At 40.0% G+C, this 17997-nt stretch overlaps 2 protein-coding genes across 4 annotated transcripts; one reads left to right on the forward strand and one right to left on the reverse strand.

Moving 5' to 3' along the window:
• The first annotated feature begins 342 nt into the window (after positions 1-342).
• mydgf (myeloid-derived growth factor) lies at positions 343-3937 on the forward strand. Its single transcript, XM_043223008.1, has 6 exons — positions 343-616; positions 1673-1723; positions 2149-2210; positions 2393-2474; positions 3062-3134; positions 3282-3937. The coding sequence occupies exons 1-6, from the start codon at positions 467-469 to the stop codon at positions 3359-3361; spliced, it is 498 nt and encodes a 165-aa protein (XP_043078943.1). The 5' UTR covers positions 343-466; the 3' UTR covers positions 3362-3937.
• On the reverse strand, positions 2618-16395 carry LOC122327369 (tumor necrosis factor alpha-induced protein 8-like protein 1). Of its 3 annotated transcripts, none has more exons than XM_043222688.1 (5): positions 16151-16395; positions 5903-12663; positions 4885-5366; positions 3780-3855; positions 2618-3171 (listed from the first exon to the last, which is right to left on the reverse strand). In XM_043222688.1, the coding sequence occupies exon 2, from the start codon at positions 12656-12658 to the stop codon at positions 12098-12100; it is 561 nt and encodes a 186-aa protein (XP_043078623.1). In that variant the 5' UTR covers positions 12659-12663; positions 16151-16395; the 3' UTR covers positions 2618-3171; positions 3780-3855; positions 4885-5366; positions 5903-12097. The 3 variants fall into 3 exon arrangements, with proteins under 3 accessions (XP_043078623.1, XP_043078622.1, XP_043078621.1); XM_043222687.1 differs by lacking the exon at positions 16151-16395 and adding an exon at positions 14069-14337; XM_043222686.1 differs by lacking the exon at positions 16151-16395 and having other exon boundaries at positions 5903-12102.
• Between the last annotated feature and the right edge of the window lie 1602 nt (positions 16396-17997).

Consider the following 17997-nt stretch of genomic DNA (forward strand, 5'->3'; position numbering starts at 1 on the left):
ACACATAGCATAGTTACTATATTCAAACCATGGTATTCAAAGATTAACCATAGTTTCGCTACACTAACCATAGTATCGTAATATAGTTTTACACTTTACAAAAAACATGTTACCGCATTTTTACTTTAATAAAACCATGGTTAATTTTAGTAAGCTTGGTCATGCACATTCAAATATTATAGCCTATATTTACATTTATTTTTGAATGTGCCGTAATGCTATTTTTGTCCATTAAAAAAGCCATGTCATTTAAACAGTATTCACATATTTCCATACATTTGAATGTCCATGACCTTTAGTGTTCAAATAATTGTTGGGCCACTGCGAGTTGTTATTCTACTCCAGTCCACTAGATGCTCAATACCTCGAGCCACAGGACTTTGCCATCCTGTGAAGAACATACAGGAACAGTGCTGGCACTCTTTCATTCACAACATCAACTTACCTCTCTCATCTATAAAGCACCATGGCATGCAACGATCACATAAACTCATGCGTAAAGCTTCTGCTGCTGCTGTTCGTGTTCTGCGCTTCGCGCGCTTTTGCTGACAGGACTAAAACGCTCGACTTCGATGTCAAACCTGGAGGAGTTGTGCAGACTTTCTCTGCTAAACTCGTGAGTAAACCTCTTTGGGATCATTTAGCAACGAAACATTTGATAACACGTTTTTTATATAAAAAAATTAAATAATTTTTTTTTGTGTGTGAAATCGAGAGGTGTCCTTTCTTATTCTGATGACTCGATTTCGCATTTACGTCGATTTCGGTTCTCGTTTTCAATCGTTTTAAAGTAATGCACTACTGTACCTTGTAGCTGGAAAAATACGTGTATATGATACACGTAAAGTAAAGAGTGGATGCTGGGTTTGAAAAACCGCGACGCTTTAAAAGGAAATCCACCCGTCATCTTCTCATTGGACTGTTGGGGATCGATGACGTTCACTGCGCCCCTAGCGACACGAACGAACGTTTTAAAGGAATATTTACATCAAAAACTAAATCGTGATTTTTGATGTTATTCCGACTCCTTGTGATTTGATTTCCTCTGTCAAACCCCCCATAATTTTAACGCATCTCTGAGCTCCTCATGTCTAATTAATTGAACTAAATGGAGGTGTGAAGAAACCATGAAGAAGTCCATATTACTTGACCATGACTAAATACCCTGATAGAGATGTCTATTTGACATTTGCATCTGCAGTACTTATTTTTAGGTTGTTTGCTCATGCAATACATCTATAGGGCATTTAGAGATGCCAAACAGATGCTTATTAGTCATCTTGAAGATGATTTAGAATGTAAAGTTATCTATGTCGTTCTTAGTGTGAATCGGCCTGTAGTCTTATGAAGCCATTCGATTTCTTTATGTTGCTCTCTTTCTTAGCTCTCAAATCAAATCTCATATTCCGACGTAAGTAGTGTCATGTGTGACGCAGGGTTCATCGGCTTTTCATGCGGCCTTTCAGAAATGTTTTCGTTTTTATTGTAGTAATAATAACTGCAGGTCTTTTAACAGGAACTGACATTACCATGGTTGTAACGCCCTTTCAATGCGAGGCCATCTTCAAAAGTTCAGTTTAGTCTGGGTAATTTGCATATCTCGTAGGTGGAAGCTTGGCATTGTCACCCTGTTTATCTATTTACAGTGATCCGTTTCTTGGTTTCGTTTTAGAAAAAGTACAAATGCACCTTCACATATGCGTGCCAAGGAGGCACCAATGAGGTAAGACATGTATTCTGTTATTTATAAACTCGGTGTTGGTTATATAAGTGTGTTGGAGATAAATGTAAGTAATATACAGTTCACAAAACATAAAATGACAGTGCAACCTACGCTTTATAATATTGCTTTGTTATAAGATTACTTTGTTTATCGTTACTTTCCATCCTATTGGTTGCAGTTTATTACATTTTCAAATATAATGGGATGAAATTAAACATTGTTGTTCTATCCTCCTAAACTAGCTTTGTGTCTGTAAGCATTTTAGGATGATGCCAACTATCGTTGTAAAATCAAGACATTTGTCACTCTGGCACTAACGATCTGGAAATTGTAGCAATTATGCACTGTTGTAAAACGTCCAGATTTCACAGAATTGCACAGTTTCAGACTTAAATATGCAGCCTTTGTGCTTTAATTTCCTCTAGCAATGGCAAATGAGTGTTGGACTAAGTGACGATGACCAGATGTTTTCCTGTTCAGTATGGAGGTAACTTCAAAAACGCTGTTGCATTGGTTTTTGATGGCTGTACTCAATATGCAATGCCAAAAATGAGGTTTCCTCATTGACGTACAAGCAAATCCGTTCTCGGTTTTCTGTGTTTTCAAACTGTGTCATGTAACTTGAGACGAAAGAGAGGACAATATTGATTTTTTCTTTTTTTTTGATAGGCCCCAAGGGAAGTCCTACTTGTTTTTTACCCAGTTCAAAGCCGAGATAAAAGGAGCCAAGATTGAGTACGCCACCGCATATGTAAGTTTCACATTAACTTCAGCTCTCCTTCATGACCTGACACCACATCAACTGAGAGCAACATTCAGCAATCTGTAGGACGTATGATTCAATATGAAGAAATTAGCTTTTAATGCGTTGACGCATTTGATCGACCAAGAATATGAGTGATGACAACTTTTTATTTGTGTGCTTTGCACATACAAAGAATTGGCACAGGTTTTTGAAGATCTTGTTTAAAATTTATCCTTAGTCGTGACATTGACATTTGCCGCAGATCAAACCTTAATTCAGATTCCTAACGCTCGTCGCTCTCGGATCAAAAGCTGTCAGCCCTTTTTGTACAGGTGTTGCATATCAAGACCCTGTGAAAACATCTTTATCTTTAGATTAAATTGAAATTCTCCATGGTGGGATGACGGTGATGTCTTGGTGGCCTTGTCCCCTGTGCAAATAAGAAAAGTTCAAAAGCGTGCTTGAAAGAATCGCTCCATAGACTCCATGTCTCTTTTTGTTTTCTTAGTGAGAATCTCTTTGTTATTCAGCCCACTCCTCTAGGCTTCGTTGTTAATGTCTTGTCACTCATCCTCTCTTTCTTTTCTTCTCAGTCCCAGACTGCCGTGGGTGGACAGAGGGATGTCGCTTTGAAGGAAGAAGAGTACATTGTGTCAGAGTCTTCAGGTGAGTCTGCATATTCCTACTTCCAGCTGTGGGAAACCTGTACATAACAGAGAATTTATAAATGCAGTTTTCCAGGTTTGTAAGTCAAACCTGGCAATACTGTATATACATGTTTCTAATCAAGCACATCTTTATTCTGTCCTTTAGTGACCCACAGGGAAGGGAAATTCCATTCCGAGCTTTCCAAGCTCACCGTCATTGGTCGAACGCGCCACGATGAACTCTGATTGGCTGATCCGATAGAGGATTGTCCCATCACTCGGGGACATTTATTTGACAGCTATGGACACTCTGCCACTTAACTGCTCACTGTCATAAGTCAAGCAAAGGAAATCAAACCACAGGAAGTTATGAAAGAAAGAACTTCCCGTGATAGAAAATACTACAGGGATTTCGTCTAGAGGCAGGATTATGCCAGTGTCCAAGAACTGGACTGATTGGTAGATGAAAAGTATATTATCGGACATGAGGAAAATAAACATTTATTCATATCTGTAAGGTGAAATGAAGGCTTCTACAAATTAAGTTCAGAATGGTAGATTGATTTCTATTCCTGGCTGCATTTATCGGTTTAGGGCTTCAACCTGAATTTAACTTCATGCCTGTAAATCTGATTATCACGAGCGCATTCATGCTCATACTTACTTTCTTAAGCTGGTGTAATGGCACGCTCGTAGATTCCGCTAAATCTTTGGGGTGTGTCAGAATCCTTTGATTATTCCTGTGGTGGAGGAAAAGACAGAAAGTGTGCTTTATTCTGATAGCTGATGTACTGTAATTTTTAATAAATCTGTTATGAGAAATTTTTGTCTTATTTCTCTTTGATTACTTCTTGCATTAATGTTTCATAAATTGAATGTGCATTCTGTTTGTAAGCACTGCAGAAAAAATTCTGCAGACGTCTTTGCATTTTATTGCACTTTTCAAATCTTTGTAATTCTGCTGCATGTACATCAGTTACACTAAATGTGTAAAAAAAAAAAAACCCTGCAAAATCCTTCTATGTGCAGATTCTGGTCATAATGTGAGATTTGTCCACTCAGCTCTGCAGAAGTACTGTCGGTACCGCAAATGTACATATGAGCATCTGCACCGTGTCATAATTCTCATTGTCAGCAGTTCAGGAAATTAATGTCTTGAACTGAAAGCATGACATTTAGACTTTCAAAAATACATTAAAGCCAGAAAATGCTTTATTGCGTCCTGCATCTTTAAAAAGCTTGAAATGAGCATTACAGTACACATGAGGGAGACAAAATGCTGTAAACGAATTTTTCTCCCATTTTCTTTTTTTAGTACCTGTTGAAAAAATGCCTACACTTGAAAATGTTGCATTGTGTTTTTTTTTTTAAATCCACAGGACATGTATCTGAGAACATCATATTCCTAAGGCAAGACTTCAAACACTAGGCTAGAGTTTGGGAAAGCAATAAAAAAATAATCCTTTAACAGATGGGGGTTGCTGGGAGATTGGAATTGTGATTGAGTCCCACTCCAGATGTCATCTAAGGCTAGAAATAATCTCCCGCTACCTTCAGCTTGCCTCTGACGTGCAGTATTTCTAAGAAGTGGTTCCCAGTTACCCCATGTCACTCGCTAGATTTATTAGTATATGATGTTTCTGTCATGTCCTCTTTATAGACCTAAAGAGAAAAGGTATTACACGGTTCACCTGCGATCTAACACACTTTCTGTAGAATAAATGGTTGCTGCACTCTGAGTTATTGGGTCTAATAAAGCCCAAACTTACCGCAAAGGTGTCTGTAGCTCGATTTACCATGTAGAGTGTAATACTCCATGTTGTACCCTGAATCCACGGTCTGCTCAAACAATGGTTGAGAGCAGTCTCCGTCTAAATGGGTAGGGTGGCGTCTTCTGACCTTTGTCTCTTGCTTTAAGATTCACTCTTCCCATTGTGCTGGCGTAGGGGTAAGGTGGAGGCTTCTGGCTCTTGCGCCTTGAAGAGGTCCCTGATGTATTTCTTTGAGAAATAACCAACTCCTGAATTGATTCCCGTCTTTGACCTACATCATGCAGCCCTTGATCTTTAATGGGATATGCTGGTGGTGCCACAGATGGAGTTGGTGTTTTGAAGGATGACTTGTCAGAGCATACTTCTTGAGATGATGCCACTTTGGTGTCTATCCTTCCTGACTGACATTTGAAAGGGTCCCCTGGTTCCTCATTGCCAATATCAATATCGGATGTCAGAAAGTCTATCTTCTGGACCACCTGCGGTTCAATGGAAGACAAAGTATAGTTTATTTAGCATTTAATGTAAATAGTTCCTGGAAAAGTTGAGTACTACACATGTCTCGGTTTTCTATTGGGGCACATTTCACGCAAGAGTGCCAACAGGCTAGTTTACAAGATTATGGAACTGCGGCAGAAAGCTTAGAGAGGACAGCGGCCCTTTCTTCTTGCCTGTCTGAGGGGACTATAAACCACCGGCCAACGTTCCTCTCCAACGTTGAATACATTTGCTAAATGGAGCGGATCAGACCAATCCTCTCAACATTAAAGTTTCACTATCCCCTCATAGAAGTGAAATTGTCCAGTGCGCAATAAATTCAGGGGTCTCTATAAACAGTATTCATTATTGATATGAAGATTAATATTAAAACAAAATTCATGGCCCGAGTGTTATCTAAAATACAATCATTAAGAGTATCCAGCAGCCGGCAGAGTTTGGGATTTAACTAAACAGAACACCACCCTCATTATGAGGAACATCTGTTAACATCCCCAAGTGATAAATAAACCTTTACCTCCTTCATTTCCAGATGTATCTCTTTCAGGCCATGTAGAACCTCCTCAAGATTCACAACAACTCTTTGGATCTGGTCCCGAATAGCTCTCTCTGACTGCTTAGAGCTGAAAGCATAAGACCCTCTCCCAGGTCTACTGAGATCACCTTGCACAACCTTTACTTGACACTTAGAATTGGTCTTGTTGACATCTTGGGTATGCAGCATAACTTCATGTGCCAGACTAGATCCGTTTTCGTCTTGCAATACAGGTCCCAGCCAGCTACTTAAAGTTCCCTGTCTGTTAGAAGGGCAAAGTTCTGCATCCTTATTAAAGGTTGAATTGTCAGTACAACTTGCGTCCATCCAGTCTGATGTATGTTGTTCCGTAAGCAGGGCCCCTTGCACAGAGCCCGATTGTTGCCCCACTGCACAAACAGGCACTCCACAGTTTCCATGACCTCTGAACTGTGTTGGCGCGTCCAGAGCACACTTCCTCAAGAAGGGGTGTGGCTCGGTCTGGTGCCGGTGGACCACAAAGCTGCATTCTCTCAAGCTGTAGTTCACAGAGACGCTGTTATGTTGCAGCTCCTTCCCTGGAGGCCCGTTCCACCGCACGCTGGTCTGACAAATTTGGCCAGTCACGTCTAGCTGTGCATGACCCCCCTGAACAGCTAAATGTTTCTTGGCCGTGTATCCATTGAGGGGGGAGTTTTGCTGCTTTGGTCCACAGGTGTTCGTTCCCTCGTCTCCAGTCCCAAAATAGGCAAGGATGTCCGCTTGGGGTCTTTGTATTCCATTTTGTAGTTGGCTTGAAGTGGTGGGTTGAATGCGAGTCTCTCCGACCCCTTTTGTCTCTGAGAACATTCTGCGGCCCAAGAAGGGGAATCTCGAGAGGACGTGTCCCTTCTTTAAGTGTCCCGGCCTTGTCATTACCAGGAGATGTTTTTCTCATCTGTCCTGTCTTTAAACTTTCTCTTGCATGTTTCTTCACTCTGACCCCCACCTTCTGCTGTGTTGTTTCCTCCGGCAGATGATATCCCGGTGTGTTTTCTTCCTCTGGACCCTTGCCCTTCTTTCCCTCTTACCTCACTTTGCTCCCGTCGTCCTCTCTTTGGCGGCGGGCCTCCGTTTTTCACCCTCTCCCTCAAACTCCCTGCATTTCTGTTCCACTGGCTGTTGCTTGCTTCCTGCCTTTGACTCCCTCCCCATCCCCTCTCTCTCACTCGCTCGCACTGCGCTGCCTCCCTTTCTGGTTCATTCTTCCTCCCACTCCCTCTTACGGTTTTTCCTCTCTCCCTCGCTCTCGTTTACCTACTTGCAGAAACTCGTCGTACCTCAATCAGTGAGGGGGGTCGTGGAGGGGGGATTTAATCCAGTGCTGATGCTGTGTGTCCATGTATGCTCCCAGCCTCTGGACTGATCTGATTACTCCTGTTCTGCCTCAGCACGCTACAATTACACCCAGGATTTTATAGGAGGATGCCAGGGGAGACACGCTCCCCCTCTAGTGCTTTATGGGGCAGCACAGGCAGGGCTAGTCCCTAAAAAAACGCATGAGGATGTGACTTTTAAAATTAATAACCTGGCACACTGCAGCATAAAAATACTTCTTCATGTCTATGTTTTATTTCTGGTTAATCTAGTATACAGTGCATATACTGAAGTTTCAATTCTACATTAGTTGCATGTTTTAATTTCAGTTGCATGTTTTAAAAAAAATGTATAACCACAACAGTTTAGCTATATAATGACCTATAGAATGTGTATGTATGTAATGCATTTTTCTGTGGTAACAGTTGTATTCTCCATACCTAAGATCGAAAGGTCACAAATGCAAATGTTTACCGTTGTTATTACCACCTGCGTTAGGTTTCAGTTCTTTTCTCATTTCCACATAAACCGAACAATCACTCTGAGAATGGGTCAGGAATTTTACCCCTGACACAGTTTCTGATTCATTTAATCCAAACTAAAGTATGTCCAGCAAAAAAGAGCTGCATTTGAGCTGCGTTTACTTCTATATTTTATACAAAGTACTACTCATGATTTTGATATTGCTTTATACCAATTCTATACAACAAACAACTGCGACAATTGTATGTTTTATTTTTGTCTCATGACCTCATTACATATTATATAACGTTTCCAATTATCATCTTGGAATAAAACAAGGTTATTTTGTATTTTTAAGTCCTTTTTTTTTCCCAATCTAATCAAATAACAATGTAAAAAAAAAAGTTCTAATCGTGTCCAGTCCATTTATGACATTGGAAATGGTAAGGTCAAAATGAGGACAATGCATTGTGGGGTACAGCATTGCATTTTGTTGTATGTTGGATGCCTCAGCAAACGTAATATTGCAAACAGACTATTTTGTATATTGTATACATCCGAGGTTCATTATAGTAGCATGTTAGCATGCTATTCTGAACAGTAAGCTGATTTAAATGGTGCACAAATTACATTTTAAGAAAAAGCAATAAAAATCTCGTATATAGCACTAGGTCCTGCAGCCAACAGCAGCATGACTAAAAAGTCTCTTTTCAGTTTGCTGATAAACAACTTGAAAGCAGCCACAAAGATATTATCATAGCTTCTGTGGGCTAACGCTCCCAAAGCGCTGGTCAGAGGGCCTTCTATTTGACACCAGACACATCACTGCAGCAGCTAACGCAGAGACGTCACTCTCACGCTGAGTGCGAGCCATAAATAGCGCAAATCGCTCGAACGCGGCTGTTCATTTCAAATTCAGTTTGGATGCACAAGTGCTGTTACCTGTCAAGACTGATGACACTATATAACACTAATGGTCTGCAGATGCTGTTCAACAGCTGTGGTGTGTTTAAACTCAGACACTTACACTGTGAAGCGCCGACGCTAGGCTCGTTTTCTATTTTCTGTGCTGAATTTTGATAAGACAAAGCACCAGATTTTACAAGCCCCTGCTAGCCGATTTTAATAAGAGCTATTAATGTGATTCTCTTCTTTGTCTTGTGGTCAGATGGTCATTTCTACACCTCTGGTGGCGGTTACCAAGACAACTGTCATGCAGCCGTGCGTTTTTGCAGGTTAGGTGTGAAGGGACATTGCGGAGATCGGGTCAATGCGTGACGTTGGCGCCAGCTTTTAATAACTCAAAAATTCCACTTCTAATAAATAAAAATCAGGACAAACAAGGTGACATAACACACCTGGTGGGATCTGTAATGTAATATCGCTGATAGTATAACCTTGAGTGCCGTACAGAATATCAATGAATTCTTTACGTAGGCTATGTATTTGTTAATATATAAATAATTGCTTTACATTCACGTTTGCTTTTAACTGAAAACAAACACAGCAGGTTTTAGATCCCCAGAGGACACTCTAGAGGAGAGAAAAGCGAAGGAGGAGGAAAAAAAACAAAAGAACTTGCCAGGTTTAAGAACTTAAGTCCCTGGTAACTGTCACGTCTCAGGTATCAGCCGGAGGGGGATCGAGCATCAGCATAGAGAACAGAAGCTGTGTCAGAACGACACACCGAAACAGCCGTGAGAAGAATAGCAAATGAAACCAGCGTGTCATTTTCACACGTTTTTAACATTTTTGTATTGTCTCGCTCTCGTCAGACCCGTGAACATCGCTGCGATTGGTTTCAAGCTACCCCAGGGATTATATTTTTATACTGATACCACACTGTAAACATTGATGCCATACGTACACTCGCACACATCTGGTTTGCTATCCTTGTGGGGACTCCCCATAGGCATAATGGTTATTCTACTGTACTTTTATTGACCTACACATACACCTACCCCTTCCAAAAAACTTTGCTCATTTTCCAAAAAATAAGCAAGTTTTTTCTTTGGGACCTTAATTTTGAGGTTGTGTGCATTTAGGATTGAATCTCCACCAGGATATAAAAACAGGCACATAAAGCCATCTATTCGGTATTCGTTTCAGTGAAAATTAAATCAACTAAAACTTTCCTAATACTAATTCTCGGTCTTATTGTGAAATATCCATCCGTGAAGGCCTATGCTCTTCCAAAGAGAAAAAAAAAAAAACATACTAGCCTCTGTAATCTTTAATCTAAACGTAATAACTCTGAAATGATTGTCTTTTTTGGCTTACATCACTAAAACATTCATCCAACCACCTGTCACACAGAGCAAGTCCCTTCTGGCGACACCCGCGTTTCACAATTCAATCAATAAACATTTTTTTCCCATAATTATTGTTTCACCCATATATCATATTATAGAAACCAATGAGTTGGAGATGCTGTATTGTGTTGATGCTAAACATGCTTTCTACAATATCACAATTCATCTAAGGGAAGCAAAAAGTTCAGATTAGTTTTTCCGGAAAACAACAATCTAGCATGCCCGGAGAGATTAGCATACTGTAATCCAGGGCAAACATGCTAATACTGCTTGGACTCTTACTAGATTGTTCATTGCATTTCTCAAATAAAAACAGAACACTTGCCTCTTAGGAATGACATTTATATATATATAGACACACACACAAATACTGTATTTATATACATAATTTTTAGAAAACCAAGAACGCAACGTACATTAACAGGACCTGTTTGAGATTAACAAAAAAATAGCCTTTAACATTTTAGTTTAAAAACACGTGGTAATGCGAAAGAGTCTTAATGCTCAGATGATATCTGCACAAAGCAAAACAAGGTATCCGGTCCTTTATCGGATTAAATTGGCCCAAAACACCCCATTTAAGAAGCATTCGAGACTGAACCCTGAGAGGTTTTAGGATAATCAGGAGGTATGGCTTTTCACCGCTGTCCTAGTTAGGCAAAAGTTTCACTTTTTTCCCTTGAAATTATACTTTATTTGTAAGCTGGAGCTTCACTTAAAAATCTAGTGACAAGACAAATCTCAAACAATCTTTTGCTACTGAAGTAAAGCAAATAAAAAAAAACAAAAACAAGAGTAAGTGCATAGATACAGAAAACAAATACAAATAAAATAAGATTTTGAGGCCAAGAGGACACATTAAACTATTCAATAATAGTTGAGCCTTATATAGGCCATTAGGTATACCAGAAAATTCCAAATAACTAACATTGAGATTCTTTCAGCATGTCATTTTGTAAAAAGACACTAGTTTGGAATATTTTAGGTTGAAATCAAGTGCATGTACAAACATAAAATATGTGGGTGGATTTGCACTTACAATGCAAGTCTATGGGACAAGTGCACAGTTGCCTTATAGACTCCTGCTAAAAGTATTTCTGCATGCACTTTTTTTTTTTTTTTTTGGTAGCTTGTACGATGTTTTTGTGGTAACCGACGTCCCAGAGGTGATGTCGAAAGATCCGAACTTGTATACACCCAGTAAAATACACAAAATAATCTGTCAAAACCGCTGAAGCTAAAACAAACTGACGGCGAAAATGGGACGATGAGACCAAGTTGCTAAATTCTTAGTTCATATAAGTTAAAAACAATCAGAAGTGATGTATCAGGGACATAACGGCTCAGTCGTGTACATACACATAAAACCTTCATTAAAACAGTAAATAAGCCGAAAGGTAGTACAGTGACATTCTAGCACATTCTTCATTCCTTGATAAGGAACTGCATCACGGTAAGGACCATCAGCAGGGGGGCGATATGGAGTGGTAAGATAAACGTAAAGCGCTCTATGACCAAGTTTAGAAATCACAGGAGTGATTGTTTACAAATAGTTTAGCATCGACCTGAAGATGAATTACAAGAGACATGTCCAAAAACAGTCCTTTCGGGTTGCAGGTTTAACGTGTCTATTTTCGGGAAACGAGAGGGTGATGCTGCAGGCTCATTTCCTAAAATTAGAGATGAAACGCTTCATACATATCCCCCAGTGCATTTCGTATTTGCAGTGCTTTAAAAATCCTCTCAGCATCAAAAAGGCTTGCAAATGGTCCTTCATTTCCTCCGATGGTGGATCTTACACAAACTGTGCTCTCAAATTGCCTTTAAACGAACGGGAGCAAGATCTGCATTGGGTCACGTTAGGTTTGTGCTGCAAACCACCTCTAACCTCCGTTTCTAAAAATATACAGGAGTCAAGACGTTCCACTGGAAGGACAAACGTACATTCAAGACAGATGATTTAGTGTCCAAAGCACAAATAAGGCACAAGATCTTCTGAGCTTCAGCTCCATTTAAACACAAAAAGAATTAATTTAGCATTTCCATAAACAAAGACACCAGGTAATGGTCAAAGATTTCCGTCATCCAGCATCCTGTTGATTCCTTCACAGATCTTCTGTAAGTGGCCACGGTACACTTCCGATGGTCCGTACAGCGTCGCGAGAAACTCGCAATCAGAGAAATGATTAAAGACGTGGTTGATGCGGCCATGAGATTTCGCCGTCAGGTGTCGGTTGATGGCTTGGTGCAGCAGTTCGCGGCAATCGTTGAGCAAGTTGCTCATGACGCGGCGGTCAAAAGTGAAATCGATTTGGTAGAAGCTGACGGCCGTCATTGCGAGCGTGTGTACCTTCTTCCGGAAGCGCTCGACCAGCGCGAGTTCCTCGTTGTTGAACTGGCCGTTGCGGTATAGGACGCCCAACTTGACCACCATCTTAATGAGGTTCTTGATGATCTTCTGGGCCTCCTTGCGGTTGCGTGTGTACTCTTTGGTCACTCTGTACAGCTCATCCAGTACCTCGCTGCTAGTGTCGTCTATAAAGAGGTTGGCCACTGTTTTGGTTGCCATCTTGCTCATGAGCTTCTTCTGGGCTTGCAGGGCCAGGCTCTTCGTACTGAATGAGTCCATGATGTCTATGGATGAGACACAAACAAAGGCAGCCATTCAAAATGAGTTTTCTAAACACGAAAAACCTAAAATGCTGTGGTTTAACATTCTTTCAAACAACAGTCAAGCATCCAAATTGGGACAACAGATGTTTATCTTTAGTGGAAGCGTGTATGGAAAGCGTATGCTGACTCCCACGTTGCAGTCAAAACATGCTAAACATTGACTCCTGAAATCAACACAAACTAGGCTTATACACTCTTGCATTTTTTTAAGGGTACATGAAGCACGCTAGCCATTCATACAGACTTCAAAAGGTTTCACTTCAGGACATTGAGGAAACCAATCTTACAGACTCATTTTCTCATCAAAGAGGCAAGACATAAAAAGGTTAACTCCCTGTGCATGTTTCCTTCCAGCACATACAAAGATAGATGGTCAATTCACAGATTTTGTATGCAACTAAACAATCCGAACACAACATCCATGCATTTCCGTTCTCACAAGGCCAACGATACACTTTAGAGGCTTTAACAAAACAATGGACTTCCTAACTCTCGCACAGGCCTGACAGGACAATTTCCCCTTCTCAAAATGACCGCTCCCTGGGGAAGCGTCGCTCACATCAGAATCCCTTCAAGTCTGAGTCACTGCGATGAATTGTAGCTAATTAAACTGCAGAAGTGATACCGTGCGTGGTCTGAGACCGGCGGATTCTCGAGCACATTGCCTTTTTGCACACACTCCATTTGCATTTCTTTGAAAAGGCACGTTTGATGTGACTCGATTCCCAAGGAAATCTTTGCGGGACTGTATCCCTGGTTAGCGGGACTTCTAACGCCGATTGTTTTCAGAGGATTACACGCCGATTGCTGAGCCTCGTGTTAATATCTGTCGAGATCAAAGGCAAGCCGTTGGAGAAAGGGACAAGGTGAGACTGGACTCCCGACAGATAAACGCTAAATCAATTTTGCATGTTTACAACCAAATCTAGACGCATTTGGGCACTAATAACTGCTGTCAAAATACTCCCACAAAACAGATGACACCAAAATCATTCAAAAATCCCAAGGTAATCTAGTCTCAGAAGAAAATGGGTATCCGAGCCACATTTCTCAGTTGATACATATCTGAAAATGTGCAGTCTTTTATTTCTGCACTGCCAACATAAAATAGCTGAACGCTGGCCAAGCAACATTGGGCAGTGACCAACTTCGCAAACATTATTATTAGTGGCGAGTTTTACATGGGTGGAAACAAAACAAGACGTTAAAAGCTCGTGTAACAACAGAAACTAGCGTGAAACAAACATCTTCGCACCACAGATATCCCAGCAACGCTCGTGGAGCTTGATTCACCGCTGGACAAAGAAGCTGTAACGGGAGACCGGGGTTTTCAGTTGCTCAGCATCAACCAGAAGCCAGCACTCACCTTCCTGGAGGTATAAGGTTGCGTTCTCCATGATTGGGGAGTGGGAAAGCGAGAGATTGTGAAGGACAGTGGAGAACATTGGAGATCACTGAGCCATGCCTGTCTGTCTGAACTGATTGTTTCAGGTGTGTGAAGGTGTGAGTGATTTCACCTGTAGGTTTGGCTGTTAGCTCCCGCCCTGCTGGTGGATGCCGGTACTACGGATCTCTTTTTCTAAACAAACTAGGCCTCCTTGACATCTACCGACCCTCCCCAGCAATTATGCCTTGAGGAACCGAGGAACAAGCTTCCTGAAGCTGGAAAAGCCAACAAAAGGGCCACTGTCCAAACTCCAACTAACATCTAGCGCTGTTTTCAGGTATGGACTAAGGCAACAGAGCCACAGCATGTAACAGCAGCATGTCTTTCATGTGGTTTCGCTCTTGTTTGCCGTGTTTGGTCTTATCGATCATCTGCTGTGCAGGGTTCATGGTGTATAGTCAAAATAATATGAAAAATGCACTCTCTTTTTTTGCCTGGCCACACAGATCTAGAGAAGCCTGTGGTGACATGAATTATTCAGGGTTTTCACAAAATAGTCCTGCATTTTAATAATGCATGAACCAATTTAGGAATAAAGGTTTGGGTCGACTAAATGCGTTTTTTGTGCAAAGGTGATCAAAGCCTGGAACGTTTATTAGGAGAACAAGTCTCTACGACAGAATTAGTGATAGTGAGATACAAGAGACGCCGAAAAGATAAGCAAAACAACCTGTTGTTTGTTTAAATACATAAATTGAAGAAGTGAGGACTCAGCAGCCAGATCCTTAAGCAACTCTGAAGAGTCTAAATTAATCCACAATTTAAAATAATAGTAATAACAACTATTATATTTTAAAATAAATATTTCTACAATTGAGAACAGAAAATTCGTAAAATTGGTGCAATCTTAATAATGATTTATTTTATAACAAGTATTTTTGTAATTGAGAATTAAATATCAATATCAACAATGATGATTTTGATAAAAAATAACTACATAATTTGTGATTTTAAATATTTTATAAACAATTTCTTGCACACTTTTTAACATAATAAAAGCATTTATTAACTAATTAAATATTCTGTGGGAAAAAGTTGCAATTTTATAAACTTTTTTTTGCCGTCACTAAATAATGTAATTATTATTATGCAAAGGTAATTGTGATCTTGTTTCTCAGAATTGTTGTTTCTCTGAATTGCGATATCTCATAACATTAACGAGTTAATTTATTATTTTAAACTTTACCTCACAATTACCCTTTTCTCTTTCTTTTTTTCCAAAAGGTCAAAAGTGGCTTCCACGGCATCGGCTCGCGATCCAGACAAAGCACAACTAAGGTTGAACTCCCTAAGATGGATGAGGGGTTTTCCTGCATCCAGTGTCTCCAGACACACAGAAAATGCTCGGTCAGCATCAGTGTGACCTAAACCCGCATGTTCTTCGCTCTACATCCAACTCCAGAGTCTCCATGTCAACAAAGTCTCTGTCTTGATAGTAAAAGCTTTTGTTGTTTAGTCGAAATGTATTTGCATATAATTAATGCTGGTAAACACGCGCCTTAGAGCCCATAATAAGCACTGAGCACAGGACATACTCAAGGTTCAGACAATCTGAAGACACATCCCAGACAACTGAAAGAACGCCAACAGTTAATGTTTCCTAGGTTACAACCGAAGCTACCATGCAAGTGAACTTTGCAGTCCAGTAAAGAAGGTCATATCCCCCTGTCTCTGTCAATGAGTTACCGCTTTCTCACTCTCACAGACTTTCCATTGTATCTGTTAATATTATCAAATATTCATTATATGCTCTACTTTTGCGTTGATGTTGAATTGGCAAATAAGTGTTTTCATACTGGTTTATTATAATTATAACCAAAAGGAAACAAGTTCTGTTTTATTCTCAAAACTATATTAACCACTGAATAAATAGCATGCAAAACTGACTTAAATCAACAGTAAAGGCATGCAGAGCCATGTAAACACAGGCCAAAAAACACAGTTGAGGAAGGCACAGCATGCACAATATGTGTTACTCAAGGCAGTAAGAAACTTACTCACCTCTCCCCTGTTTGAACCGGATACTGGGCGTCTAAAGAATAACTTTCGTTCTTTAAACCTCCATCTAAACACCCCTGACAGCCAACAAACAACCTACCGCCGCATGAATAAGGCTTAAAATATCTAAAAACGCGTCCAGCAGGTATGCGTTGCGTCTGCGCCGCTGGTGTAAATAATTCAAGCGTTTTCTTCTCCCTCTTTTCGCGTTTGGTTACCAGAGTTTGTAACCTGACTCCACCTTTTCGCAAAGTTTCAAACTTGAGGGTCCGAGGCGCCGCGTGAGTGACTTCCTAGCCGACCAATCACGCGCGGCTTCGGAGCGCCCGCGGGCCAATCAGGAGGCAGGGAGGCCCGTGCGTCCGGCCTTCCGTACGGTTTCCCGTCATTATCCCGTGAAAATCCAAGGCTGAAAATTTCCCAGAGGAAATACTGTCGAACAATGAAGTGGGACCGTCGTAACTAGTGATTTGTTTTCTGTAAACAATACGGCGTTTAATGTAGTTGTTTCCATACATGAAATTTGAACTGTTATGTACTGAGTATATATATATATATATATATATATATATATATATATATATATATATATATATATATATATATATATATATATATATATATATTTTTTTTTTTTTTTAACTTTGTATGAGGTACGAGACACGTCCAGTCATTTTCCCCCGGATATCTTTGACCTGTTTTTTCCGCTCATAAATGGAACACGTTCAGAAACATCCGGTGGCTGTAAATAAACACTAGAAAGTCTTAAACCGTATAACATCCTCTTCGGGACCGAAAACACAAACAGGCCTAACACCTGCGACCACATGTGGTAATAAATAGAGATAAATCATATCGCTTCTAAACTTAACGACCCTTTTATTTGTACTTCAAAAAAAAAAAAACCCGCGTTGAAATTCTCAACATTCATTTCTTATTCTGATAATGTTTTGCTAGTAATAAAATCAATAATTTATTCTCCGCTGTATCGTTTTATTGTAAGGTGTTTCACTGCCCGAGGGCGCCGCCCAGCGGTACGACGGCGTATTGCTGCATTTGGGGAAAGTTCTAGCAACATAAATTCTATTAAAAACTATTATTTTCTTAATACAAGTTTTTTTAAAATAATTATTTAATGCTTATTTAATGCCTAAAATTAACTACATTCGTTTATTTTTATTTCTAAATCTTGCCTACAATCAACGGTAGGAAAAATGCATTTTTTGTATATTTTTTAGCACGCAATTCTCATTTGAATGTCCCATGTTGGTTTGGCATCACATAATAAATGACTAAAATAGCCGAATTCAATGATGATGATGATGATAATAATAATAAACCATGCCTCCTGCGATGTAGTACGTCTTCAGCTAGAAGGCACATAATGCATCTGGTATAAACAATCTACACTAATGTGATTATATGCATTACAGAGAGTGTTTTATAACAATTAAGCAAATGGTCTAATCGTTAATTGAGCTTGAATAAAACTTCGCTTCTGAAAACCCACTTAACCCTTAAATAAAACCTTTGAATTTCCTTCCGTTTTCTGAGACGCATATAAACAGTTAGTCCACATAATCGTGCCACTGTCACTTTAAAACAGTTCCTGCTCTCTCTCTCTCTCTCTCTCTCTCTCTCTCTCTCTCTCTCTCTCTCTCTCTCTCTCTCTGTGTGTGTGTGTGTGTGTGTGTGTGTAATCTATCTGAAGATAACGGGCCACTGCTCGAGTTCGGAAGTCCGAGTCATTTCAGCGATTCGGTTTGTTCGAAAGATATGTTGCAACCTGCACAACAGTAAACCTTTTCTTCAGATAAACACATACACATTTCGTTAAATTAAAATATCAC

This window comes from Puntigrus tetrazona, chromosome 22 (assembly GCF_018831695.1).
Source record: "Puntigrus tetrazona isolate hp1 chromosome 22, ASM1883169v1, whole genome shotgun sequence".
NCBI lineage: Eukaryota > Metazoa > Chordata > Actinopteri > Cypriniformes > Cyprinidae > Puntigrus > Puntigrus tetrazona.